The following is a 26,368-nucleotide window of genomic DNA, read 5'->3' as shown; positions in this document are numbered from 1 at the left end:
GGTAACACATGCCAAAAAACATGCAAGAATAGCATGCACATGAGGAATTGGCCATGGCTGGACACAGCTCCAACCTTCTGGAAAGCATGAAGACACTTTTGACAGGTACAATAGCTTCGCAGACTAAGATGCTGGAAGACCATAAAATTGGACTCGTTATTATTATTTTTTAATCAACAAACTCACATCCCATTAAACCTTCATTACATTCATAACACTGAGAAGAGAACGCATAACTAAAATAAATTAAAACAAGATATTGATGTGGGAATCTGAAAATATAGCCATTGGTATATTATGGTAGGCTCAATTATGTTATTATGTATTATGGTGAAGAACTTTAGAAGTGTGCACATTTTTCATGCCACAAAGCCAATGGATGTAAATTATAAATCTGAATCTATAATTCTCCCAGGCTTTATTCTGACCGTTAAATAATGGATATTTTTGTATCCAAGATCTGCCAGTAATAATGATTACCTTACAGATACAGGAAAGCTCGAACACGCTATTATCCCATGTGGCAGAAGAAAGGAAATTACAGCGTCCACACAGCGCCATCTGCCGGACGCACATGGAAACTCCACAACATACAACATAAACCCCTTTGACCAAACTAAAACAGCAACATCAGTGTCAGGCAACTCAACCATTTCATTACAAAGACGATGAAAAAAAAAGACAAACAATCTGCCATCTTGGGAACCAGTTTGGTGATGATTCCAAACAGAAACAGGATCTGGTTGTTTTTTTTCATAGTTACTTCACTAGCACTTCACCTCACTCTTAAAGAAAGCAACTGATAACATTTAATAAGGAAGAATTTCGAATTGTGATTGCACAAGATGTTTAGTGGAGGTTTAGGCTGTGTGTATGTGCATGTGTACGTACTATCTGAACACAGGATGTGTGGGAAACCACTAGGGTCTCTGGCAATGTTCAAAGTAACCTCTACACACTAAAGTCTTTGGTTTCAGTCACTTCTCTACTTGATGGTCAGGATGGACACAATGGACACTGACAGGATATTGCTTAATTAAATTCACCTAGGTTTGTTGTTTGAGCTTAGTTTAGTCTATGTGGAACTTTCTAGCAGTGGTGTGGGTTACAGTTGGGGGACTGACTCAGTTAAGCTGAGGTGGTTGAAGTGTTGCTCCACAGGAAGTAGCTGAGCAAAGCTGAGAGAACTTGCACAGCCATGGACGTTTCTTATTATCTGCTTCTAGCCTTTCTACTGGCTGGATTTTGTTCCTCTGGTAAGAAACACATAAATATACTACTTCCTTTGTGAGTTTTACATATTAAGAGCATTTAATGTTAAAACAGCCCTGTTTTACCCTAAAGCTGTGTTGTCTGCTTTTCAACATAACTAGTAAGCATGAAGAACTTGTCTGTGATGTGCTCAACTCAAATAATCTATGCCTTTAAAAGCTTTTTCGATCATCTTGTACACCAGTGGTCTTCAACCTTTTTGAGCTCAAGCTTACCTGGGGGTCAAAATTTGAACAATCATCTTCCACACAATATTTTGTCAAAAGAAACAAAAATCCCACCAAGAGTAACTATCTACTGTAAAACAGAGACATTTAGAGTTGACACTTTTTATTTTCTCTGTAAAAAGGCTGGTTGTGCTTTGTGTATGTGTGAAATAGAGACCTCAGCAAGCTCAAACCTAGCAGCCAGGATTAAAAGACCTGTGATCATAAAAGAACAACCTGTGAAACAGGACCAGCGACCGCACATTAACAGCAACACTGTAAAAATACATACTATGTGTATGATGACTATGTGATTTCACTAGGGTAAAATACATACTAAATGTCAAACATTTGGGTAAATTCTTTACAATTTTGTTTATTATTTGAGCCTTTTCCTTTATTGCTGTTACTTTATTGGACGTTTCAAAAAGGGGTGGGGGGAGTAATACAGACACCGAGCGTGCTTATATTCCGTTTTCTTACTTAACACAACATGCACAGTTTAAATTATACAGATTCACACCATTAATATTTGAACAATGTGATGGTACCTGAACTCTCTATAAGTCAGTGCTGTGTAATGTGCAGTATAAGTTCAGACTAGCAGTCTAATGCGGTCGTTCAGGTGTCAGATGAGTGCACGACCTGGATCTTATTTTCATCCAGGGAAAAAACATTGAGAATAAGATCAGAAAGGTCCTCTAACTTCTCTACTCCCTTCTTACTACTGTTGCTGAACCAAGCCATTTTTATATCTTTGTTTTTAAAGTACACTAATAACATTTCAGCATCGAGAGACATCACTTCTTTAATAACTCGCTGTCAGTGAGGAAGCTTGTTGTGCTTGAACAGGAGATAATCAACATGGACTGGAGCCTCGGTAGCAGCTTTAGCTGTCTCAATGAGTTTTGTGAAGAGCCATTGTTGGGCTTTTAAAACCAGCTTTAAGCTCTTCAGTATGAATGATAACTTGAATTTCAGAAGGGAAGTGCGTTGATGGTGCTTATTTTAAAAATGCTTAAACCTGGTGAAATATCTCCACTTTTTCTTCACCATTGTAATAAAAATTTGTTTTCACTTAGATTAACACTTCTTTTCACTTAGATGTCACAATTTGTCTTTTTAAACTCTTCCAGAAAAATCTTCACTTCGTATCTTTGCCAATAAGCCTACTCCAGGCAAACCACAAAATGTCAGTAAAAATGATACAGGAGTTAAACAGGCTGTCCTAACTGCAACCTACACCTTCAACAACAAGTCCAATGATGCCTTCTTTTTTAAGGCTTCAGCCATTGATGAGGCACAAAGACAAGTAAGACCTGAAGTCTACCTCTTCATGTGAGAAATGTACTAAAAGTAACAACATACTAAGCTGTTTCTCTCGTCCTTTTTTTCCTTTTAATCCACAGATCGTTAAAGGTATAAAGTACTTTCTCAAAATCGAGATATCTCGGACTGTGTGCATGAAGAGAGAGACTGATGCTGACCTTGAAAACTGTGGCTTCCAGCCAGAACCTGGTTTACAACAGGTGAAATGTGTCTTTTATTGAAGAATGACTTGAAATCAAAATGGAAAGAGGGTGAAAGTTTTAACTGCCACCAATAATAATTATAATAATACACAGCTTGATCCATAGATCATTTTCGGATAGTCTTTAGATCCCAATCACTGTGGATCATTTCAATGAATTTTATTCAAAAGTCAATCCTTTATCATTTGTATCATATACTGCCTTTAGAAACATATTTTGACAAGTGTAATGTTTTTATTTTTCAGACTTTTCTCTGTAACTTTGAGGTGTGGGCTATACCATGGCTGAAGCTAATGAAGACCACACATTTCGTTTGCCTTCCTTCCGACAAGTATTATTAATAACTATGCATCTGAAACAGCACATGCTTTGAATTTCAGTTAACCGGTTAAGAATAAAATACTCGGTTGCTATGCATAATTGAACTGCTCCTTCAGTGCTCATGCATAATACCTAGATACTGATTAAACTGATCATATGGTGAGAAATGTACATCAGAGCTATGACTAGTATATGGTGGGAAGTAAAGAGGTTTCGCTTTACTGGAGATTTAGCTCCATAGTACTGCTCAATGGAAGACATAGACATGCTGTACAAGTAGGTTCATTTCTTTCTTTCTTTATTGTACACAATTTCCAGTAGCTGCTATGAATGCTCACAAATGGTCATGAATTAAACTCACAAACTGGCGAAAGTAATCAACAGGAAATTATTGCTAATAGCCAGCTCCTCCTTCAGAGCTGAAATGATCTTTGCCAATGGAAGCCCAGAAACATAACTAATGTAAGTGTTTTAAAGTAAAGCAATGGATTTGTAAAATAAAGTTTTGGCATTCCAGTGTTACATTTCAGTCCTGCAACTAGAAGTTATAAATTTCACAAGTTGTCATCAATACTGATATTTCTGTTGTTTGAGTAAATCAGCAGCTCTAATTTAAGGACCAGATGACAGTTCAGTCCAAATAAAACAAAATCATGCTGCAAATGTTGTGCACCTCCTGTCATAGGAGCAAAACAAATATAGAAATGTCATCTCTTTAAATAAAGCAGGTTGACATCTGCAGGCATGCTTATATACACACACACACACACACACACACACAATTCAGTATGAGAAAGAGAGAATTAAAACACGAAGTCACATGGCTCAGCAAAACAAAAAACTTATCATACATTCACTGAGCACTTTATTATCACTGAGCACTCATGTAATTATCTAATCGGCCAATCAAGTGGCAGCAGTGGTGTATATAAAATCATGCAGATCCAGGCCAGCAGCTTCAAGCAGTGCTCACATTAACCGTCAGATTGTTAATGGCTGTTGTTGCCAGATGAGCTGGTTTGGGTATTTCTGCTGATCGCCTGAGATTTTCATAGACAAACATGTCTAGAATTTATTCAGAATTGTTCTATTATGGAAAAAAAAAAAAATCCAGTCAGCATTGGTTCTGTGGACAGAAACACATTGATGAGAGGGGTCACAAGAGAAAGGCCTAAATAGTTAGAGCTGGCAGAAAGGCTACAGTAACTCAGATAAGCGCACTGAACAACTGTGGTGAACAGAAAAGCATCTCAGAATGAAAAACACCTCAGACCGTGCCACAAATGGATAGGTGAAGACTGGAAAAAACGTAGACTGGTCTGATGCTCATAAGTGGCAGGGTCAGGATAAATCATTATTCGAATGCCACAGCCTATTTGTCAATGCTGTGCTTGACTTCATGGCCAAAATTTATGCATCTTCTAATGGCTCCTTCCAGCCTGATAATGCAGCACCTTGTCACAAAAAGTCATCTCAAACTGGTATCATGAACATTATCGTGTTCCGTGTTCTTCAGTGATCTTCCCAGTCACAAGATCTGAATCCTACAGTATAGAAAAAAATTGGAATGGAAGATTTACAATATGAAAGTCTGCAGAAATTGATGTATTCATGTTAACATGGACTAAAAGCGCAAAGGAATGTTTCCAACATCTTGTGGAATCCATGCCATGAAAAATTGAGGCTGTTTTGAGACTCCTATGTTTCTAATAAAGTGCTCAGTGAGTGTTAGTCAAAGCTGAATGACAGCATCTGTATTAAATGCAGGAACACGTATTAAGGACTCGGGTTTCTCAGTTCAGCAGTGGATCAGGAGAGAGGGTACAAAAACGGTTTGTTGGAAATGTTACATGACTGATAATGAAGCCTCAATGACTTACAGTCCCATGTTCTTGTAGGACTGTTTTACACTTTGCTCAAGTCAAGTTTACACAGGTAAGGAGAGCGGAAGGAGCCCAGGTAAAGGTAACCATTGTGCTCATGGGCCTCACTGATGTAGGCTGCCACAGTGCCATGTGGGTCGTGGAAACTCCGCACACATGTTCCTCCATCCTGCAGCTCCACCACCAGACTGTAGCGTGGCACAAACTTCAGTAGTGTTTCCTGGCTGAAGAGCTGAAAAAACACATACACAAACTGCTAGAACCCTGTTACCGTCTTACAAAAACCACCACCACATCATATAAAAGTGATTTTAACACCCTTGGATATGAGTACAGTGCCTTATATATGCCTTCCAGATTTAAGATTTAATGGTCTGAATAATTTGACAGTCAGCAAGTTGAATGCTGGAAAAAAGAACAAGAAGAATCACTGATTTAAATCATCTGCAGTGCCCAATAGAATTATTAGCACCCTTGGTAGAGATGCGCAAAAGATGATGTCAGAGGAAATTAAAATACCGTACATGTTTATAAAATGAAAATATGAGAGAAATGCATCTTTATTAAAAAAAATTATACATCTTTGAATATAAACTTATTTAAAGAAAAGCACGATTTACTGAGACTCTCAAAATTGTTTTGATACCCCAATAATGAAGCAGTCATTTTAAGCATTTAAAGTATTTAAGCATTTTAAGCTAACCTGAACCTTAAGTAACACTTTTGTGTTCCTAACGTTATTTCACTAGGGTAAAAATATGAGATAACTGACAGACAGACATGGGATTACTGACAGACTAGTTGGCAAAAATCTGAGAATTCCCAAAATGAGAATAAGCTGACCACCTTAAGCTAATTTCCATAAAAATAGCTTCATAGCTTATATAACCTTTCCACTAAACGGACAATTAATGACTGAGGTCATGACTTACAGTAAGTAGAGTGTTTATGAAAAGTGTTATGCATCCTACTGAGATTGAACTGGCATCCCTTGTCACATTTATGTATAAAGCCTCATCCAAAAAATAATGAGTGCGCTCTGGGCTATCAAAAGTTGTGAATTTGTTTTGCAGGACAACGGACATGCTGGAAGTTTTTCAGAGAGAATTATACCAAAAGGAGAGTAATGACAAACCGTTTTTTTTTTTTGGTTTAAAATGATGACCGGCTTATGGACCACCTTTAAATCCAGAGGGACATCCTGTTCAGAATTACAATCGGCCCTGGAGAGCTTGTTGTGCTAAACTCATGTAAAACCTATCTACAAGGCATTGATAAATTTGAGATATTTGCAATAGTACTTTTCAGCAAGGGCTGTGATGGGTCATCCCTGAGCCATGTTATGCCATCCGTATAGGATGGCAGAAATAGTTTTTCACCCACATATCTCAAACAGGGCAACATCAAAATGCAACTGGCAGCAGTTTCTGATTTTCTGAAGCATAACTGAACGTACCCATGTTTAATAAATGCAAGAGTTACTAGAGAATAAATAATGACTTTTTTTAAGGAGAAACTACTATCATACCACAAACATGCAAGTGATCTCAGATGAGTGACTACTTATATAGTCTATACTTATATAGTGATGATCATTCACATTCTGAAATGCTTCTTTTTTCAGTGGTTTCGCTATGCTTATAAATAATAGTTGAAAAAGTTGTTTTCATTGAACCTAAATCTTACACTGGAAAAGTAATATAAATCAGGCCCAAGAAGAATAGCTCTTCCAGTAGGACAACAATCCAAACAAAACTTCAACAACACACAAAAAAATGCTCCTTTATTAGAGGATTGATATGGTGATGGGGGGTCTCACTTTCCTAAATGTTTTGGCTGCTCATTCAAATAATTTTGGAAGGCAGCATGCATATGTAACATACACCTACCTTAAATATGAGATTCTTAATCCAGGGTCTTTGTGACAAGACGTCGAGCATGGAGAAGCCAGGGTTTGGCCGGATGGCAGACATGGCCACCCAGTAACCACCAGAGGAACTGCGGCGGAGGTTGTCAGGAAAGCCAGGCAGGTTTTCTATAAAAGTGTCCATGCCTCCCTTATTGAGACCAGCCACATGAATCCTTTGGGCAATTAAACAATACAGAAAGTGAAACACCACACCACATTATCACCAACAACTTAAAAGAGTAATTATTGAGATTAATAAAACTGAGGTAGTCAATTTCAGGTCATGTTCAGTTTTTTTCAAACAAGGAAAGTGCTTTTTAATGTAAAGACATAACCTTGGTATTACATGGTTTGTAATGAAATCTTCACTTATTCAATACCTGTTTCACTTAATTAATCCTGTGTAGCCGAGCGGAATCCTGAATCTCTGTATGATCTCCCTGGGGACCTTTACAAGGATCTAATTCAGTCTGCTTAATTCACAAAGAATGTGAAACATCTCCCCAGTAATGTGGCTAACAATCAATAAAAGCAGCGGGTGACTCATTAGCACGAGCTTGGTTCCTACTGGTGAATTTTTGGTATCCTTCCATCATGTAGATCGTGTGATTGGGTTCCTTCATCCTTACGTGAATCAATTAAATGCTGAATAACATTAATCGTTCCAGGTTCCCATGTAACAAAGCTTATAAACGAGGAGCTTACACAAGAACATTTTCTACACTCCCCCTTGTTGTGCCCACACTAGCTTCACTAATAGAACGTATGTGGCATTTGTCTCTCAACGCTGGAAGCTTAATGAAGGATTCTGTTACCTAGGCAACAGCAAGCCTGCATCATTCATCCAGGTAAAGATTGTGTGTGTGTGTGTGTGTGTGTGTGTGTGTGTGTGTGTGTGTGTGCGCATGGAGACTCGCACTAGCTCCAGCAGACGTGAGCAGTATGAAAACAGCAAGGGGGTGGAGCACATTTCCATACACAACTCGTCTGTGAGAAGTGATAAAGTAGGAAGGTCAACAGGGTCGAATTTTAAACGTGACATTAAATCAGCTGCAGTGCAAAAAAGGGAACCTCTGAAATAAATGTGTGAATAACATGAAAGCGTGCGGATATGTGGGAAGGGGAAAATGGAAAGCAAAGCTAATTTAATCTGTCAAATTCAGTAAGAATGTGAGAACTCTCCCTCGTTTATCTGCGCTTCAGGGTAGAGTATTAAAATCATGAAATACATAAGTGGCTTAAGTGACATCACTGTCTTTTTTTTGTACATTCAGCTTAAAGAAAACATTCCCCATTAATCAGTAATGTTCATAAAGCAGACCCTGAGCCTGTTTAAGGCCATTAAACCTTAAGCTAAATCTTTAAATATAGGTTTACATTTGGGAAGGTAACTATGTTGCTTTGCAGCAGTAATGGTGCATTTATCCAGGCTTGTTTCACTCGTCATTTGGTGTGTTACTGCACGCACTAAACACAGAGCTGGGTGTATTTTCCCCAATCACGTTTGCATACTAAATACTATATTAATTAATTAATTAATGTATTTGTATATGTATTACCTGCCAGGGATCAAATACAGTGAGTTGACTAAAACTGAATCCCTGACGTGATCTAGATAAAATCAGGATGTAACTGACATGGTGTTAAAGTGAGAATTTGGTCATTGTTGAACTAAAGAAATGGTTTTAAGTAGCATTTATATTTTCTCAGTCTTACTTCATTTGAAGATCATCTCATCTTAAAAAATCGCCCAAATACTCACCAAACAGGAAGATGGAAACCTACCTTCTTATTCTTGCCATCGTAGTTTCAGCAACAAGAACAGACTCTTCATCGGGAAGGAGAATGATGCTGTTAGGAAAGCGCAAGTTATCCATCATGACTGCGACCTCTTTAGTCTCAGTATCATACTCCAGAACCCTAAAATACCAAATCAGTATCAGCAACTATGGTGTAAAGCAAACTGCCTTAATACATATACATTGTTTTTAATGTAGGTTGCTGCTACAATTAATAATGCTACCTGAAACTACAGTAAAAACAAAGACATTGACTAAAGAGTCAATTACCTTCCATCTGCTGTGGCCTCCATGATGAGTTTCATGAAGTCTCTACGGTGCCACCTGCTGCTGGAGTCAGTGAAATACACCTTCTTCCCATCCTGCGTCACATCCAGGTCATTGACAAATGAGAGCCGTCGACCACCAATCGGCTTCTTGGTGCTCACTAGGTGTGTTGTCTCACCTGAAGGCCAAAGTCAGTGGAGTGGGTCACTGAGACACTAATGACAATTTGACAGAAGGGTTAAGATACTCAATATTCATCAGGATAAAGTGAGGCTGATGACTAGAACTATCTAGTTTGTGAGATATTAAGTCTAGGTTACTAGTTTAAATCAAGGTATTGGTTAAGATTTATAGTATACTGTACATTTGTTAAAGTGGATTATAGACAGAATGTTAGATGTCTCTTTAGATGGGTTTTAATGGCTGTTATTTTTCCTGAAATACAATCAGTAGAAATGTCAATTTTTGTCCTGGGTGACAGTGGTTAGGTACAATATTAAGCTTGATTAGAGAAAATGGAAAAAACAACAACAAGAGAACAACTACAAAAAGAAAGATGTTTTTCTTTATCTTACCTGTGACAGGATTAACCTCAAACAGGCCCAGGTAGGCATCAGCCACAAACAAGGTGCCATTCGGACCCACTTTGATTCCAAGCGGCCGTCCACAAACGTGTTCTTGCTCAGGAGAACCTTTACATTGATGAAAGAATAGTGAAACAACTGTTTGGCTCCATGTTTATTGTATATCACATGCTTAAAAACAACAGCAAGTTAAACAATCCACATTACTGAAGATGATGTTATGTGTGTAATGGCAGCAGTGACAGTTTTGACTAAATTCTCCTCACTCTGTTCTCCACACGTCATCACTCGAGTTTATAATTAGAGGTGTGTGGAATTGTTATTATTATAGTTCAGAGGTGTCCAATTTTATGTGGAAAGGGCCAGAATGTGTGCATGCTTTAGTTCCAATCAGGCAGCTGCTGCACCCGATTCCAACTGTTTAATCAGTTAATCTTTGCTTTCAGTAAACTCGGGTGTGGCTTGTGCTTGAATGGAATGAAAACCTGTACACACAACATCATTATTCAGATAAGACCACATACCTCTTTTACAGCTAATACTTTTGCTTGTACCTGCCCACAATGTTTTCTAATAGACTTCAGTGGTTCTATTTCCTAAAACATAAACAAGCTAGTAGCTCAATTTAAACCACCCTGACAATGACGTTAGCAAGAACTTCATATCAGACAGCTCAAATGAAATTACACTATCACACCCATTATACTTTCCTGTCTGTAGATCTAAGGCATCCAAAACTGATCCAGTGTTTCAAAAGAGATCCATAAAGACATGGAAGAGATCGAGTGACCTGTACAGAGCCCTGACCTCAACCCCACTGACCACTTCTGGGATGAAACTGAACACAGAATGCTCATCTAATCACCTGACATCAGTGTCTGACCTCACTAATGCTCTTGTAGCAGAATGGGCAAATCCCCATTATAGTAAAGGTTATTATAACAAGTGGGAAAAATTCTGGAATTGAATTGTTCAAAAAACATATATTTGTGTTATGGTGAGGAGTCCACAAGCTTTTGGACAAGTGTATGTGTGATCCAATCCTAATACAAAGAAAGTAGTTGTGTAGTGGTAAGGATCACAGGAATCATATAATGTTTTATAATAGCTCTCAGTCTCACATGACATGACAGACATGACTTGGGTGCTGCCTCCACAATTCACATAAGTACATGAGGAAACAGTCATGTAACCTCAGGTTCATACCTTTCAACAGAAAGCGAACAACCAACCAACTTACTAACCTATTCACTCAACAGCTATGCAGTGATTTGTATACCTTATTACGACAGAGAATGACAAATCATTTCTCTGTGCTGTGTCACTTGTAAATTGTCCATTTACTGTCCTCGGGTCTATTGACAAAGACTTAGGTTGCAACACATCCAGCGAGGAAACAGTTTGTACTTTTTGACTTTTTGCTTACCACATGGAGGCTTGCCAAGAGTTGCCACAACACTGATTTTTCTCCCGTCAATTTTCACAATCTTTCCATCTGCAGTACCAGTGTAAAGAATATCTGCAAGGGGGAAAATACTGTTTTAAAATGTAAACCACTAAAAAAAGTCCAATCAGGAAGAAATATATAATATAATAGAATATAATATAACATGAAGCAGTAAAAATACAGACAAAGAGCCTGCCACAGATATGAGACATTATAGTTTAGCCAGACCAGGTGACCTTTGCCCCACTTACAGTTCCTACTAATGTGCCACTGCTTCATTCACAGGGACAAAATAAATAAAAGACAATGAATGACAGATCCCAGTGACTTCATGTACTGACCTCCAATATTAGCGATAGATTCAGGCCCAATGAGCTGGTCCTCAAACAGTCTTTCGGCCTGTCTGAGCTTTAGATTGGGCTCAAAGCAACCAGTCATTAGTGGTGGTTCATTGAGACTAAAAAACAACAGCAACAAAAAAAAAACTTAAAATACATAAAAGAAGATGGCATCAGTTTATACTTGAGTTCTTGGGGAAAACAATTCTCAGCCCTGGCAATAACATTGGTGGAGTGTCCAAAAGGATCAGGAACAAGATCAATCACTAGGCATTGACACAGAACTGAGAGATGTATATTAATGAGACATCTTTGTAGATTGGTTTGACATTAGTGCCAAGTGTACTTAAATATGCAGCAGTGCTTCTGGAATTAACCCAGAAAAAAGCTGTATGAGGCAGGGAATGCACGGAGCTCTACACTATTACAGAAAAAAGAAACAGACTCATTTACATTTTAAATTTACAGAATTTGGCAAACTCCCTTGTCTCAGAGCGACTTACATTATCTTATGTTTATACAACTGAGCAATTGAGGGTTAGGGCCTTGCTCAGGGGCCCAACAGTGGCAGTTTAGTGGACCTGGGATCAAACTCACAACCTTCCGATTGGTAGCCTTACACATTAACTACTAAACAGAATAGAAACTCCTAAATGCAGGTAAGTACTAAAATAATCAGACAGAAGTCCAGTCTGACTTTAGCAGAGGCGGACATTTAAATAGAGGAAGTAACTGTGAAACTACAGTTTAACAATTCAAAATATCTATGATGTGTAAGTGCTTGAAATAATTGACTCAGTCTTTTGTAAATAAGAAAATCTCTAAATCCCGTTCATAAACACCCACAAAGAACCAAAATAAAATGGAAAAATGAAATGTTGCTGCTTGTGAGACATTTCTGAATATGACTGATCATGTCAAGTACTACAGGTCATATAACAAAACATAACAATGCTATAATAAACAAGACCCTACAAGTACAGCACAATTGGATGGCTTCCCGGCTTTATTTTAAACCTAAAACCCTTAGTTTCTTTCATTTAACTATAATCTCCCACAATTTTTTGCAAATCCAAATGGCAGCTAAGCTATGTAAAGTGAAAACACACACACTAATATATATATTTTATACCTGAATGCTTCTGGTTGAATGGGAGACTCCAGAAGAAAAGTGACCACCAGGACTGGGAGAATCAGGAACACAGCCAGAGACAGTAGCGTGACCCGGAACACCTTCCCACTGTACGTGCTGAAATTGAGATGATTTATGCACTTAAACAACTAGAATAATATATAATGTGACATATGACTTAGATACAATCAGATCTTAGAGCAAAGATATCAGCTGCTAGAACAGTTTGAGTGTGTTTTTGGCAGAGCTTATAAGTATATTCTATCACTCTGGGTGTGTGTGTGTGTGTGTTTATGACAGTGGAGTTAATGTGTTGCTTCAAAATTTCTCATAGGCATAACTGTAGTGCACTAATAAATATATACAGGTAATAAATGTAGATGTTGAACTTTCTCAGCATTATATCACAATATAAACAATTTGCACATGTAAACACACACACACACACACACACACACACACACACACACACACACACACACATATATATATATATATATATATATATATATATATATATATATATATATATTATATATATATATATATATAATATTCCTTCTAGGGTTTTAGGTCTATGTTAAGACAGAAGGAAACATGTTTAGTTTAACAGTACAGCTCACCTCGTGCTTTTGTATTGGGGTTCATGCGTCTCGTCTGTTAAAACCTGAGGTCTAGTCTGCTTCCTATAGCGCAGTCCTTCCGCCTCATTCATGGTGAAACGTCTCTGACCTTTCAGCTGTTATTAATCACAATAGTGCAGTGTAGCAGAGAGCTACTTTTACATTAGCGGTACTACTGCGGTGTAGCACAGCTCGTGCGTGCGTGTGTGTGTGTGTGTGTGTGCGCGTGCGCGTGCGTGCGTGTGTGGGGAAAGGAGAGTGAAGTCAGCAGCAACAATGTATTCGGTCGTTTACAAAACCGCAAACAGCTAGAAAATAATTTCTGAGTGATATTTTGTTGTTTACTAAATGATTTATTTATTAGTAATAAAATATATTTAAATATATAAATATATATAAAATATATTTGCTTTCTACAAATATACGACATATATCGTGACATTATGAGCTTACACTCATAATTATTGTCATTTATTTATGTATTTATTTATCTTTTTTGTTTGTTTTTTGTTTAATAATACTATCTGTCTATACCTTTTTAACATAATCTACTTTCTTTCTTTAAATTTTTTTTTAAATGCATTTATTTAATTTTTAATAATTATTTAAAAAAAAATATATATATATATAAAATATGATTCTGGATTCTGGATTCTGTAAGTCAATGTCCAAAGAGAGCAGCATGTTGCCAAAGCCATAAGTTTAACTTGTTTTCTGCATTTCCATATTTTCTGAGAGTTTGTGAATGAGTTCTTTAAGCTTCTGTCCATTTTTCCAGACTTCTGCAGTCTCTTTCTGTATTCACTACAAGGTTTTTCATACGCTTTGATTGTTTTATTTTGTGAGATGAAGTACTTCCTCTCAGCAGACCCTGTTCTCTCTGCAGGTTGCTGGATTCACACTGTTCCAGTCACTGAGATCAGGCTGCAGAGATGGAGAGTGGTCCAGTCGCTCATGCGGAAAATGCACATGTGGCAGTATGGTTTGCGTTGAAGAGGCTGGACCTTAATGGTTTGTAATGCTTTACAGTAAATCTGCTATTTATTTACCTATTATTATTATTTATTTTTTTTCCAAAAACATTTATCTCTACTTGATTCATAACAGAGGATGCTTGTGCCTGAGCATCTTGGTTGCCATAGCAACCCCCAGTCTATGCATGAAACATAAGTTCAAAATCTATCTTTTGTGTAAGTCCCAGTTCAGTAACGAATGAATAAGCTGCGTTGAACTATAAAATATATATTTTTGTCTCGATATTGGACGATAGCAGTGTCTGAAAGCTCTCAAAGAGCACTCGAATGTTAACAGGTGCAGCTGACAAAGAGGCAACAGTACAAGTGAGCTGTTAAACCTGAGTTAGTTAATATTTAGTTGTTGTTTAGTTGTTGTTGTTTTTTATTTAATGAAACTGAATTAATGCTATGCATAAATCAGTTTAATTAAGATATATTATGAGTTTTCAGAATCATGACTGATCGCTTGTTGATTTGTAGATCACAGAGTTATAGCTCTGAAAGAAGTTCACATTCCAAGAGGGACAAAAATGACAACAGTGAGGCAGGTATGCTTCAGGTTGTTGTTGTTGTTGTTGTTGTTGTTGTTGTTCTTCTTCTTCTTCTTCTTCTTCTTCTTCTTCATTATCTTCTTTGTGTCCGAGTCTGCTGAGTAATCCATTTTCCCATTCCTTCACAGATTGTAGCTCGTTCTTTCAGACTGGACATTGCTCAGGTCACCTTTAAGGTATTTGTAGACATGTGTCTGATGAGAACTGATTAATAAGAACAGGTTTTTTTGTATTGTATTAGGTCACAAATGAATTGTGTAAGAAATTCTGCTGAATGAATAAAATCTCCTCACAGATACGAAACAGTCAAGGCTTTTTAATCCCTTTGAATGGCCTCATACCAGTGAACACCAAACAAATGTACGTCCTTGCATTTTTTTTTATTATTTGCATTGTATTGATTAGGATTTAAACATTATAGTCTTAAAGAATTAAAGAATAAACGTATTCTTTATAAAGAAATAAAGTATATAGAATCATTTCTCTCTTTGAGGTAAACAAACAGTGCAAGATAAAGGAAATGGTCATTCATCATTTTTATTTATGAAGATTTTGTCTCTTAGGCCTTATGTCTTGGAAGTGTCCAGATATTTTCAGCATGGTATGATTTCTCATAAAGGTTTTGTTGCATGTAGTTATGATAAGTTCAACCCTATATATATATATATATATATATATATATATATATATATATATATATATATATTTATATAAAAAATTTTTGTAAAACCTGTTTTGTTTCTCTCTATATAAATGAAGTTAATGCAAAACCCAGAAATATTGCCACGACGGTGATAAACAGCAGCTTGAAGTCAAGACTACAGAGTGTTGTGAGACGGGTAAGACAAAATTTTCTTATATAATAATGTAAAAATGACATTAACACGTGTGGCAGTACAGATATTTTCCATCCTGATTATATCAAGATTGTTTTCATTTTAGATTGAAAGACTAGAAGAACTCCTTCCTCAAATCAAGCAAAAACAGAATGAGAAGATGGACAAGGTAAAAGAGAAATATAAAGCAGCTCAACACTGGATATGTCCAAATTAACCTACTTTTCACTAACAGATATTTTTAATCCCAGTCTTACATGTTTCTTTGCAGGATATAGAACTGCTGAACCAGAAAATGATATTCCTGCACAAAAGAATGCAGGTGATGAGAGGTTTCCTGTTCCAAAATAACATTATTTTAGCAGTTCATGTTTGATTAAGCATATCTTTGCCAGAACACACTTATATATATATATATATGTCTTATATTCTAACATGTTTCAACAGATGGCAGAGTCCTACTGTTGGGAGGGGATGTTTAAGCGAGCGCCACTGTGGTGATCATTTTATTCTCTACTCCACTCCATCCTCCTCTGTAAACGACAGGGAATTTAAACATTTACACAATGTTCTCAACTTGTTTATATAGTACAAATATTAAAGCCTAACACACTCTTACAAAAGCATTGTGCCACTGGCCATTTATCAGTTCTGTACATACATTTATTCATTGTGTTATAGCATATGATATACCCTCACTACACTTACATAAATAAGTCGTTAAGGCTGCCAAAATGAAGGAATAAGGATTTTCTTTCACCTGTAGTGAAAATGGATTACTGTTTAAGGCTTTTCTACACTGAACACTATTTAGACACTTTTCCTAAGTGCATTCTATTTATTAAGACAGTTACTAATATTAAAGTAATAAAAACAAAACAGTATCTTAAGTATCTGAGGTGGTGGGCCAACTGACCACCCTTGGATTTAGACCAAACCACTGAGTCAAAGTTTCCTTAGAAGAGACAAATATAAGAATTCTAATTATAGGCCTAATCACTTTATATGGATTTGTAGTGACCCTTCCAGCAAAGGGTCAAATGTGGACCCGTGTCAGCAAAATGATCTCAGAATCAGGTTTATTGGCCAAGTTTGTTGACAAACACAAGGAATTCGGTTCCAGCTGTTTGTGACTCTCAAAAGTACAGATATAATTAACACTACACTATACAAGACAAGATAATACAGACTGTACAAGACAATACAGACGATGTGAGACAATATAGACAGTATGAGTATTAAATATGAATATAGAATATATGACTAATCAGCTATGTACATAAAGTGTGAGAAGTGCATAATAGTGCAAATAACAATATTGTGCAATATTATACCTTTTGTGCAATATATGCAACAATAACAGTAGTGTGTGTAACATATACGGATGATGTGATGACTGACAGTTCTGATAATGCAGTACTTATAGATATGAAGCAGGGAAAATAATTATAGAGTTGTTAATCAGGGTGATTGTCTGGGGAAGGAAACTGTTCCTGTGTCTGCCAGTTTTAGTAAACAAAGTTCTGTAGCGCCTGCCAGGAGGGAGGAGCTGAAAGAGGTTGTGTCCAGGGTGTGAAGGGTCAGTAGTGATTTTTTTCTGCCCGGTTTCTGGTTCTTGTATCGTACCAGTCCTGGGGGGGTGGGCACCAACTATTTGTTCTGCTGTTTTAACTGTGCATTTCCCAACATCTGAAATGGGAGAGCATCATAACCTGCCACAGGAGCTGTCGATGCTGTTCTACACTGCAGTATGTTCCTGTCCTGTTTTGTTGCTGCACCAAACCAGGTGGTGATGGATGTGCAGAGGACAGATTCAATGACCGCAGTGTAGAACAGCATCAACAGCTCCTGTGGCAGTTTATGTTGCTCTCACATTTCAGGTCTTGGGAAATGGTAGTGCCCAGAAACTTGAAGGTCTCCACAGATGACACAGGGCTGTTAGATATTATGAGGGGGAGTAGTTTTGGGGGGTCTTTCATAAAGTCCACGATTATCTCCACTGTTTTGAGGGTGTTTAGCTCCAGACTGTTCTGACTGCACCATAGCACCAGTCGTTTCACCTCATGCTGATAATCTTCACAACAAGCCACAAATTTTGAACTTGCACCTTGTTTATAGATTGTGATAGTGGAACTGAAGCAGTCTTTCTAAAGCAGGAATTTTGTATTATGTACACAGACACACAGCCCAGTCATCCATTTTTCTCAGTTTTTCCCCCCACAGTGTCTCCCACACTACATCTACCCAGTCTTTCTCATAGAGCAAAGAAATGCATGTGACTAGTTTGCCTCCACTTGTTTATTGTTTCAGGAAATTTTCATCCTAAGCAATGTTTACTGTTGTCTCAGAATTCCCAAAGATGCTTAAAAAGTACCAAAATATATTTTCCAAAATACCTTGTATAGAAACCTTATTTGAGCTGCATGGCTGAGACAGAGGACATACGCACAGGTGACTAGCTCTCACTGAGGGCTCCAACCTTACAGCCGCACTACTAAACCTCTGCAGACATCAAGTCACTCTTGTTCATTGCATGAAGGTTGCACATCCGCTCAGCAACAAAAACAATACACTCAATACAATTGGAGCCTCAAGAAGACGGGTAAAATACAGTTTTTTGACACATTGAAAACAAAGGAATGATAGTAACGTTTCAAATTTAGATTTGCGTTCTCCTTCATCAGGGAAATTAAATGGCTTGAATATCTGCTTGTTTCTACCTCAAAAAAATTAAAACAATTGCATCAATCACATAATTTACAAAAAATGTATTTGAATACAATTACATGGGTGTTCAGAGCATCACAAATACAATGAAAGAAAATGATGACAAGTTCCTGGGAAAAAATTATATACAAGGATATGAGCACATAAAAGTTCACAAATTTGACTTGATGTGAGTGCCGTCCATTGAGAGACAGCTGCTCTCACTCATGTGGTCAGGTTGCTGAGGGCCTCTAAACAAATTCTTTCCAAAACAATGGGAAACAGATGGCTGGTGTACAGTTCGATTTTCTTGCACCTTCAAATTATCTCAAATTAAAACATTTTCCTGGGATGTCATTCATAAAAAAAAGTCTAGTAGAGTTGTGTGTCTGTTTATGTTTCATCAGAAGAGTGTATAGAGACCACTGATGGGAGCTCTATTCCGTTTTGGATTTTTTGTTGGCGTTGCCATTCTCCTCAGACACCTGCTCCTCGGGCTTGCGTTTCTTTGTGTTCTCGTCCGTGTTGGTACCACTGAAGGGTCTGAACTTGACAATCATACAAGTCATGTTGTCACAGCCTGTGCCATCGCCAGATGTGTCTGGTGCCAAGCAGTGGTCAAGCAGCTGGAATACCAACAAAGTTCCATCAGTCATTAGTTAATGTTTAATATTGGACACTTGCAGTGGAAAAAAAACAATTCTACTGTTTCAATCTAGTATGACTGCCTGGACACAAAGTTTCCTGGTTCTATTGATGACTAAAAAAAAGGAATTCAAGAAATAATTTATGTTTGTATTTTTTCCTTAAGTGTAAGAGCTGACTAGTTATAAATAAGATTAAACAGGATAGAGCTGCGTTTTTTGATAACCAACATTTTTCATCTAATATAAACTGACCAGCAGAGACTTTTACTAAATATATGCATATAATACTTTACTAGTTTGAGAATAATCTGTACAATAAAGCAAATCATTCCCACCTCTTCAATAACAGCAGACAGTGGCTTGGTCTCGCTTCCTTCTGCTTTCAGTCTCTCGTTTACAAACTCCACCACCTCCTGGCTACTCATTACATTCCTGTAATCAAGAGGTATATTATTAGAACAAACACCATGTTAGTTCTTTTACACAGCATTTAACATGCTTGCATTATGGCCCATTAACTTGCCGTCACTGCCAGGATGCAGACAAGTTCTGACCTTGAAATTAACCCCATGTCTGTTAATAGTAAAAAGGCTTATGCTTTAATAAGGGACAGACTGAAATGGAATCACTAGTAAAAGGTATCGTGGCAGTTTAATCAGGTTTCAATAATAGTAGACATTCAATAAAACTCCAGAATCATGAAAAGCTACTTGGCTGCTGGAACTCGTTTCTAAGAAAGGATTGCTTATGTACCATCACTTACATCCATGATAACCCAATACCTAGAATATTTCAACAAAGGAAAGAAAACCTTCATGCATGACCATTTAAAAGGCCTTTGGAGTTTTATTTGTCATCCTCACCAGATTCCATCACAAGCAACCACCATGAATTCATGCTCTTCATTGAGAGTCAGTACTTTGACATCTGGTAAAGCAGAAATCATCTGTTCCTCAGGTGGGAGGTTCTTATTCCTCTTGTAAAAGTGGTCCCCTAAACCCAAGAAAACAATCAAAGTTAAATCCTTACATTACATACAGAAAGAGAATCAGTACAGTGTGTACACACCAATGGCCCTGGAAAGGTTTAGTCCTCCGTTTACACGGCCGTCCATGGTCACTTTGCCTCCTGCATTCTTTATTCTGGCTAGCTCCAGTTCATCTTCTGGCTTGTGATCGTAGGACATGTCCACTGCTTTGCCCCTCTCTGAGACGACACAGCGCGAGTCTCCAGCATTGGCTACTATTAGCTGTTTACCACGAATCAGAGCCACTACAGCTGTAGTCCCGCTGTCTGAACCAGGCTGAAAAATGAACAAAAGAAAAATGAAAAACAATGAACCTGCCCATATACTCTGTTGCTCTCATACTTACATACAGCATTAAATACGTCAGTGAACCAATTTTGGAAACCTATTGGGAAATCCGATTGGGAGATCCTTATTTCAATTGGTGAATCCCTATTTTTTCACATACATGGATATAAGCAACTGCTTAAATAAATAATTCAGACTGTTCCAATTTCCAGGCGAATTCACAATATCTGTACTAGTTAGCAAGTTAGTATCTAGTACTACGAACACTTTTTAGTTAGCTAGCAACATCTACCCTCCCACATTAGTATAGTGCCATATTAGCATTGCTCTTTCCCTGATAATAATGGAATTCCCTTAATGGGAATGACATCAGTGCTGTTTGACAAATAATTAAAGATAATTTGCTGCAGACAAACAAATAGCTTCACTGAAAGAAAACCACACACACTGTTTTCCATTAACCCCCAAATGCTTTGATTAGCAGTTGGGTTTAATCAGTTTAAATACAACAGCACTTCCTTCTGTTACACTTGCCTCTTCTTTCCCATCCATCCCTGGCAAACACATTTCTTCTTCTTCTTCTTCTTCATCAGTGTCTTCCTCCTCCTCCTCTGTGTCATCCTCTTCATTTTCACTGCTGTCCCCACCGTCCTGCTCACTGCCATCCTAACAGACCATAAACACAAGACAAAAGTTTGATTCCAGCAAAATTATAGATCACACATCAAAAACACTTTTTTCAAACACTCTCCTCCTCACCTCTTCATCACTGCCCTCTTCTTCATCTTCCCCTTCTTCTGACTCGTCACTGTCCTCGAAGAACTTTGATTTGGCACTTCCTGGTGTGGGTGCTGCAGAGGAGGAACAGGAAGGACCTGCGTCCGCTGTGGCTCCGGCTTTCTCCCCGTCAGAGGAGCCTCCGACTGCAGAGCTCCCTCCACAGGAGGCTGTCGCTCTCCTGCACGCCCTCATTTTGGAGCCTCCAGCCGTCTCTTCCAGCTTTGCTTTTCCATTGCTGTCAGTTTCAGATGCCCCACATTCTGTCTCACCGTTGATCCCTTTATTATCTGCGTGGACATTATCTCGGTTTTCCAGCTCTTTGGTGGCATCCTGTCCAAGCTTTTTGACCGATTTATTCAGGTTCTGCCCATAGCGGACAAGCAGCTCCTCAATTGTCATTGTGGCCTCTTCATGCAGAAGAGCTGTTTCCTCATTGTCCACTAAGGGGAGAACAATACAAATCATTATGGCTTTAACTTTAATGTTGTGTTCACTAAGGTGATTTCTAAAACATTATTCTCACCATCATCCTCATCCGCTACTTTTTCTGGTGCTGCCTCCTCTTGTGGACGGCCAGCTATCTGAACAAGCTCTTTGATTACCTCTTCTGAGGTGATTTGGCTGTCAATAGCCAGGAAAGCATCTTCCAGAGCCTGCAAACATGCAATCCATGAATATAGAAATCAGACAAGCAGTTTATTTAAAAGGCTGGACATGACTATTTGATGATCTCCAGAATGCGGTTATCCAGTTCTCTCTCTCATAGCACTTTCACATCAGACAATTACAAATCTGCATACAGAACTCTCTCTACCCTAATCGAGTAGTGAAGTCTAATTGTGTAATGCTACCAGGGCTGTAAAAGGAAGCGCTCTCGAGGTTGTAGGTTAGCCAGTGATGCTCTTATTGATCTTAAGAAACCTGAAGTCTGCAGAAACGGTTGTGAGTGCACCCAAACAAAGCCTTTTGATAAAGTTGAACAAATGCACTGTCCCATGGAAAAGAACCTAGTTTCAACAGAAGTGGAATTGTCCAACACATCAAAATAACAGAATGCTACGAGAGCCCACTGACCGATAACCAGGGTGCATGAAATGACATTTTATAAATTAAAATTGAGATTCAACCCACTATAATGGCCAAGCAACTAGAGTTTTGTGCCTAGAAACCAGAACTCAAGAGTGGACACATCATTGTTAAAATACACACATGATGACAGAGTTTTGGGGTTCAATGACATCATAGGTGGCAGAGAATTCTAAGGTATATCAGTGTTTGTTTAGCATTCACTACTTACCTTTTGCAGTTTACCATCTTTATATGCTTTCTGCTGCTTTATGATGTCTGGTAAATATTTGGAGCAGTACAAAGCAACTTCTTCACCTGTAAGCAAAAAAACAACAAACAAACAAATAAATAAATCACACTCAAAACCTCAATAGACGCTTCTCTGTGTTTACATGGAGGAAAAAGCTCAGTCGATGTGGCTACAGTGTCGTGTTTTACCTCCATGTCCATCATAAACGGCGAACATGGCCGTCTCTTCATCCAGCTCTGGGATACAATTGTGAGCGTCCTGAAAACAAAACAAAGGAAAATAAAGCTGTGTTCAGTTAAAGGCCAAAGACCAGCGCTATGAACTCCGACTTAAGGAGCGGAGCCAAAAACGAAGCGAACACAAAACTACAAGAAGATTAAAAGCGACCAAACTTTCCACACTAAAGCACACGACGAATCGCTTTCACTTCGTGAGCTGAGGACCTAGTAGCAGAAGCTAAAGCCACATGATTACCTCCATTGAAACACGCCATCCCTGCATGGCCGCCAGCCCGTAGCGCAGGTTCTGGTTCCCTCCGTTGGCTGTGTTCTTTTCCGTATTGGGTTTCGACAGATACGCGCCCATGTTGTCCTGTAACCTTCGACTGAGCTTAAAAAAACCTAAGAAAAACCTTTAGTGGGTGAAAAAGGAGAGTTTTGTTGTTTATGCGTGTAAACCGGATCCTTCACACATCTCCCTCTGATCTTTGCTGCTAGCTAATCTGGCTACAGCAGCGCGCGCTATTGAGCTACCCGGTGCTTTTAGCCGGCTAGCTAACCGAATGCTAACACAAGAGATGCTGCTGGACTTATTAACGTGTCCTATGACTCGTAAACAGACACAAAATGATCCCTCCGTCAACCGAACACCACTCAAACCGCGCTTCAGTTCAAACGCAGATGCAAATGAGCTCTCTGGTAAAATATCCACAAGTAATCTAACACGTGTGAGCTACAACATAATCAACAGCCCATCACATCCATTTTAGAGAGGGCTGACTGAGAGTCTACCCGGAAGCGGAAGCACAAAGTTCTGCACGTTTGTCAATTTGTTTACTATCTTTACTAAACAGTTTCGTAGATCAGAATTCACTGTGTCGGAAATCGTAGAATGTTGAAATGACTGTAAAAAGTTTTTTTATATATATATATATATATATATATATATATATATATATATATATATATATATATATATATATACGTATAAATATATATATATATATATATATATATATATATATATATATATATATATATATATACGTATATATATATATATATATATATATATATATATATATATATATATATATATATATGAAGAAATGAAGAAAGAAACGCAGAGGTTTTTACAGTGTTTACAGTTTTCAGTGGAATTGTACGTTAATATACGCAATGACGTTTTCTTCCCTTACATGACGTGTTCATATAGCCCAGCCCAGTACTCGCGTGTTTATTTACACAAATAGAACATACTCATCGTGCTCAGTATAAACATGTGAACTGATACGCAGCGATAGGCTCAAAGGTGACATTCGTGAAAACACTGGCTGCGTTACATTTGCGAAGGAAGTGAGAAGACGTCAGAAAAGAAAACAAACAAACAAACAAACAAAAAACGCGTCCCTGTATAAAAACATAGTCGCTTACAGGAACTTTACTGCACATAAAAACCCCCCTGAAACTCCAGAAGCCAAAACAATCCACTATTAAACAGAGTATTTCCACTGAATGTGTATATTTTGTGAACATACTGAAACTACTGAATTTTAGTATATTTCATTATTTTATTTTTTTTTACTGTATGTATTCAGATTATTTATGGCTTGATATTTATGACTGGCTTTACACAAAGGTTTCTCATCCTGGCATCTTTTCCCATCTCATGTCTATGGACTTGTTAAGAACTATTAATAAGGAATATTTTATATACACAAAGCAAAGTGCTTGAAGTGTCTAGTCTCTTTATCATTTACATTTCTGCCATTTAGCAGACACCCTTACATTATTATTAGTGGTGAGGGAACAGCTTCTAACATCAAAACTCAGAGCAAATGTTTTCGAAGAACAAGTTCTAGATACTTAAAAAGTAAATGAAAACAAACCTGATCTTGTGGCTTATGGTAGACCGACACTATGCTGTGTTACATGAATTTAATTTTTTTTATTGTATTTGCTTAGACAGTGTTAAACTTGGCTATAGTTACGTAAAGATTAATCAGAATCAGTTTTACAGAAAGTAACAGTGTGGGGATGATATATTCCAAAATAGATGTGATACTGCTTCTCTATCAGCATTTCATAGTAAACAACTGTTTTCAATATCTTTTTCATATAATTGAATTGCCTACGAGTTGATTTACTAGTACTTAAAAGCATAATAACATCCCATAATATCATCCTGGGGCATTATTATTATTATTATTATTATTATTATTATTATTATTATTATTATTATTATTATTATCACTACAACCCGAATTCAGGAAATGTTTGGGGCGTTTATTTTAATTTAAATAAAATGAAAACTCAAAGACTTTCAAAATCACATGAGCCAATATTTTATTCACATAAATACATAGATAACATAAATGTTAAAACAAAGAAATTTTACACTTTCATCTACTAAATGAGCTCATTTCAAAGTTGATGCCTGCTACAGGTCTTAAAATAGTTGGGACGGGGCATGTTTACCATGGTGTAACATCTCCTCTTTTTTTCAAAACAGTTTGAAGATGTCTGGGCATCGAGGTTATGACTTTCTGGAGTTTGGTGTAGGAATCTGCTCCCATTCTTGCCTGATATAGGTTTCCGGATGCTAAAGAGTACGTGGTAATCTTTGACGTATTTTTTGTTGAATGATACACCAAGTGATCTCTATAGGTGAAAGATCTAAACTGCAGGCAGGTCAATTCAGCACCCAGACTGTTCTACGATGAAGCCATGCTGTTGTAATAGCTGCAGTATGTGGGTTTGCATTGTCCTGCTGAAATACACAAGGCTCTAAAACCTTTATATACCTTTCAGGATTCATAGTGCTTTCCAAAACATGCAAGCTGCCCATACTGTATGCACTTTCGCACCGCCATACCATTAGAGATGCTGGCTTTTGAACTGAACATTGATAATACGCTGGAAGGTCTCCATCCTCTTTAGCCCGGAGGACACAGCGTCTGTAATTTCCAACAAGAATGTTAAATTTGGACTCGACTGACTATAGAACACTTTACCACTTTGAAACAGTCCATTTTAAATGAGCCTTGGCCCACAGGACACAACGGTGCTTCTGGACCATGTTCACATACAGTATGGCTTCCATTTTGCATGATAGAGCTTTATTTGGCAGCTGCAGATGGCACGGCGGATTGTGTTTACTGACAGTGGTTTCTGAAGTATTCCTGGGCCCATTTAGTAATGTCATTGCCACAATCATGTCGATGAGTGATGCAGTGTCGTCTGAGAGCCAGAAGACCATGGGCATCCAATAAAGGTCTTTTGCCTTTTCCCTTACGCACAGAGATTTCTCCGTTTTCTCTATCATCCATTTAATGATGTTATGCATTGTAGATGATGAGATTTTCCAAGCCTTTGCGATTTGACATTCAGGAATATTGTTTTTAAAATAGACTGTGGAATATTTTAAAAACAATATTCCTGAATGTCAAATCGCAAAGGCTTTGAAAATCTCATCATCTACAATCATCTTTTTTTTTGATTGGCTGATAAGTGTCAGGCTCGACTAAGCGGTGCGGACTCATACATTTTGGATGCTGCGGCATATTAAATATATGATCACTCTTTCACAGATTGGAGAGACTCTGCCTTTCTAAAACATCCCTTTTATAGCTAATCATGTTACAGACCTGATATCAATTAACTTACTA

At 37.7% G+C, this 26,368-nt stretch overlaps 4 protein-coding genes across 4 annotated transcripts; 2 read left to right on the top strand and 2 right to left on the bottom strand.

The window, feature by feature from the left end:
• The first annotated feature begins 773 nt into the window (after positions 1 to 773).
• Positions 774 to 3,860, top strand: LOC132847100 (cystatin-F). The gene is made up of 4 exons (XM_060872074.1): positions 774 to 1,256; positions 2,615 to 2,790; positions 2,888 to 3,007; positions 3,256 to 3,860. The coding sequence occupies exons 1-4, from the start codon at positions 1,199 to 1,201 to the stop codon at positions 3,349 to 3,351; spliced, it is 450 nt and encodes a 149-aa protein (XP_060728057.1). The 5' UTR covers positions 774 to 1,198; the 3' UTR covers positions 3,352 to 3,860.
• Positions 3,613 to 13,545, bottom strand: apmap (adipocyte plasma membrane associated protein). Its single transcript, XM_060872065.1, has 9 exons — positions 13,314 to 13,545; positions 12,691 to 12,807; positions 11,562 to 11,677; positions 11,200 to 11,292; positions 9,765 to 9,881; positions 9,193 to 9,367; positions 8,909 to 9,043; positions 7,104 to 7,296; positions 3,613 to 5,446 (listed from the first exon to the last, which is right to left on the bottom strand). Exons 1-9 carry the CDS (start codon positions 13,403 to 13,405, stop codon positions 5,237 to 5,239), a joined length of 1,248 nt encoding a protein of 415 aa, XP_060728048.1. The 5' UTR covers positions 13,406 to 13,545; the 3' UTR covers positions 3,613 to 5,236.
• Positions 13,546 to 13,976: 431 nt separating this feature from the next.
• On the top strand, positions 13,977 to 16,311 carry si:zfos-1056e6.1 (uncharacterized protein LOC107988029 homolog). The gene is made up of 9 exons (XM_060872070.1): positions 13,977 to 14,324; positions 14,810 to 14,877; positions 15,009 to 15,056; positions 15,176 to 15,240; positions 15,444 to 15,481; positions 15,640 to 15,719; positions 15,823 to 15,885; positions 15,988 to 16,038; positions 16,164 to 16,311. The coding sequence occupies exons 1-9, from the start codon at positions 14,246 to 14,248 to the stop codon at positions 16,215 to 16,217; spliced, it is 546 nt and encodes a 181-aa protein (XP_060728053.1). The 5' UTR covers positions 13,977 to 14,245; the 3' UTR covers positions 16,218 to 16,311.
• Positions 16,312 to 17,996: 1,685 nt separating this feature from the next.
• On the bottom strand, positions 17,997 to 23,505 carry ppm1g (protein phosphatase, Mg2+/Mn2+ dependent, 1G). The gene is made up of 10 exons (XM_060872064.1): positions 22,957 to 23,505; positions 22,671 to 22,740; positions 22,462 to 22,547; positions 21,688 to 21,817; positions 21,144 to 21,604; positions 20,919 to 21,050; positions 20,138 to 20,372; positions 19,933 to 20,062; positions 19,405 to 19,501; positions 17,997 to 19,048 (listed from the first exon to the last, which is right to left on the bottom strand). The coding sequence occupies exons 1-10, from the start codon at positions 23,065 to 23,067 to the stop codon at positions 18,860 to 18,862; spliced, it is 1,641 nt and encodes a 546-aa protein (XP_060728047.1). The 5' UTR covers positions 23,068 to 23,505; the 3' UTR covers positions 17,997 to 18,859.
• Positions 23,506 to 26,368: the final 2,863 nt, after the last annotated feature.

The sequence above is a fragment of the Tachysurus vachellii genome, chromosome 6 (assembly GCF_030014155.1).
Source record: "Tachysurus vachellii isolate PV-2020 chromosome 6, HZAU_Pvac_v1, whole genome shotgun sequence".
NCBI classification, from domain to species: domain Eukaryota; kingdom Metazoa; phylum Chordata; class Actinopteri; order Siluriformes; family Bagridae; genus Tachysurus; species Tachysurus vachellii.
This window is presented reverse-complemented; position numbering and strand designations above follow the sequence as displayed.

Bases quoted from the DNA above. Each gene is read 5' to 3' on its own strand.
- LOC132847100 (XM_060872074.1), top strand. From the start codon at position 1,199: ATGGACGTTTCTTATTATCTGCTTCTAGCCTTTCTACTGGCTGGATTT. The intron at 1,257-2,614 runs GTAAGAAACACA...AAACTCTTCCAG, and splicing joins GGCTGGATTTTGTTCCTCTG to AAAAATCTTCACTTCGTATC. The intron at 2,791-2,887 runs GTAAGACCTGAA...TTTAATCCACAG, and splicing joins TTGATGAGGCACAAAGACAA to ATCGTTAAAGGTATAAAGTA.
- apmap (XM_060872065.1), bottom strand. From the start codon at position 13,405: ATGAATGAGGCGGAAGGACTGCGCTATAGGAAGCAGACTAGACCTCAG. The intron at 9,368-9,764 runs GTAAGATAAAGA...TTTGGCCTTCAG, and splicing joins TGAGGTTAATCCTGTCACAG to GTGAGACAACACACCTAGTG. The intron at 7,297-8,908 runs GTAGGTTTCCAT...AATTGCCCAAAG, and splicing joins ACGATGGCAAGAATAAGAAG to GATTCATGTGGCTGGTCTCA.
- si:zfos-1056e6.1 (XM_060872070.1), top strand. From the start codon at position 14,246: ATGGAGAGTGGTCCAGTCGCTCATGCGGAAAATGCACATGTGGCAGTA. The intron at 14,325-14,809 runs GTTTGTAATGCT...GTTGATTTGTAG, and splicing joins GAAGAGGCTGGACCTTAATG to ATCACAGAGTTATAGCTCTG. The intron at 15,720-15,822 runs GTAAGACAAAAT...TTTTCATTTTAG, and splicing joins TACAGAGTGTTGTGAGACGG to ATTGAAAGACTAGAAGAACT.
- ppm1g (XM_060872064.1), bottom strand. From the start codon at position 23,067: ATGGGCGCGTATCTGTCGAAACCCAATACGGAAAAGAACACAGCCAAC. The intron at 22,741-22,956 runs GTAATCATGTGG...TTTTGTTTTCAG, and splicing joins GATGGCGTGTTTCAATGGAG to GACGCTCACAATTGTATCCC. The intron at 21,818-22,461 runs GTAAGTAGTGAA...GCATGTTTGCAG, and splicing joins AAGATGGTAAACTGCAAAAG to GCTCTGGAAGATGCTTTCCT.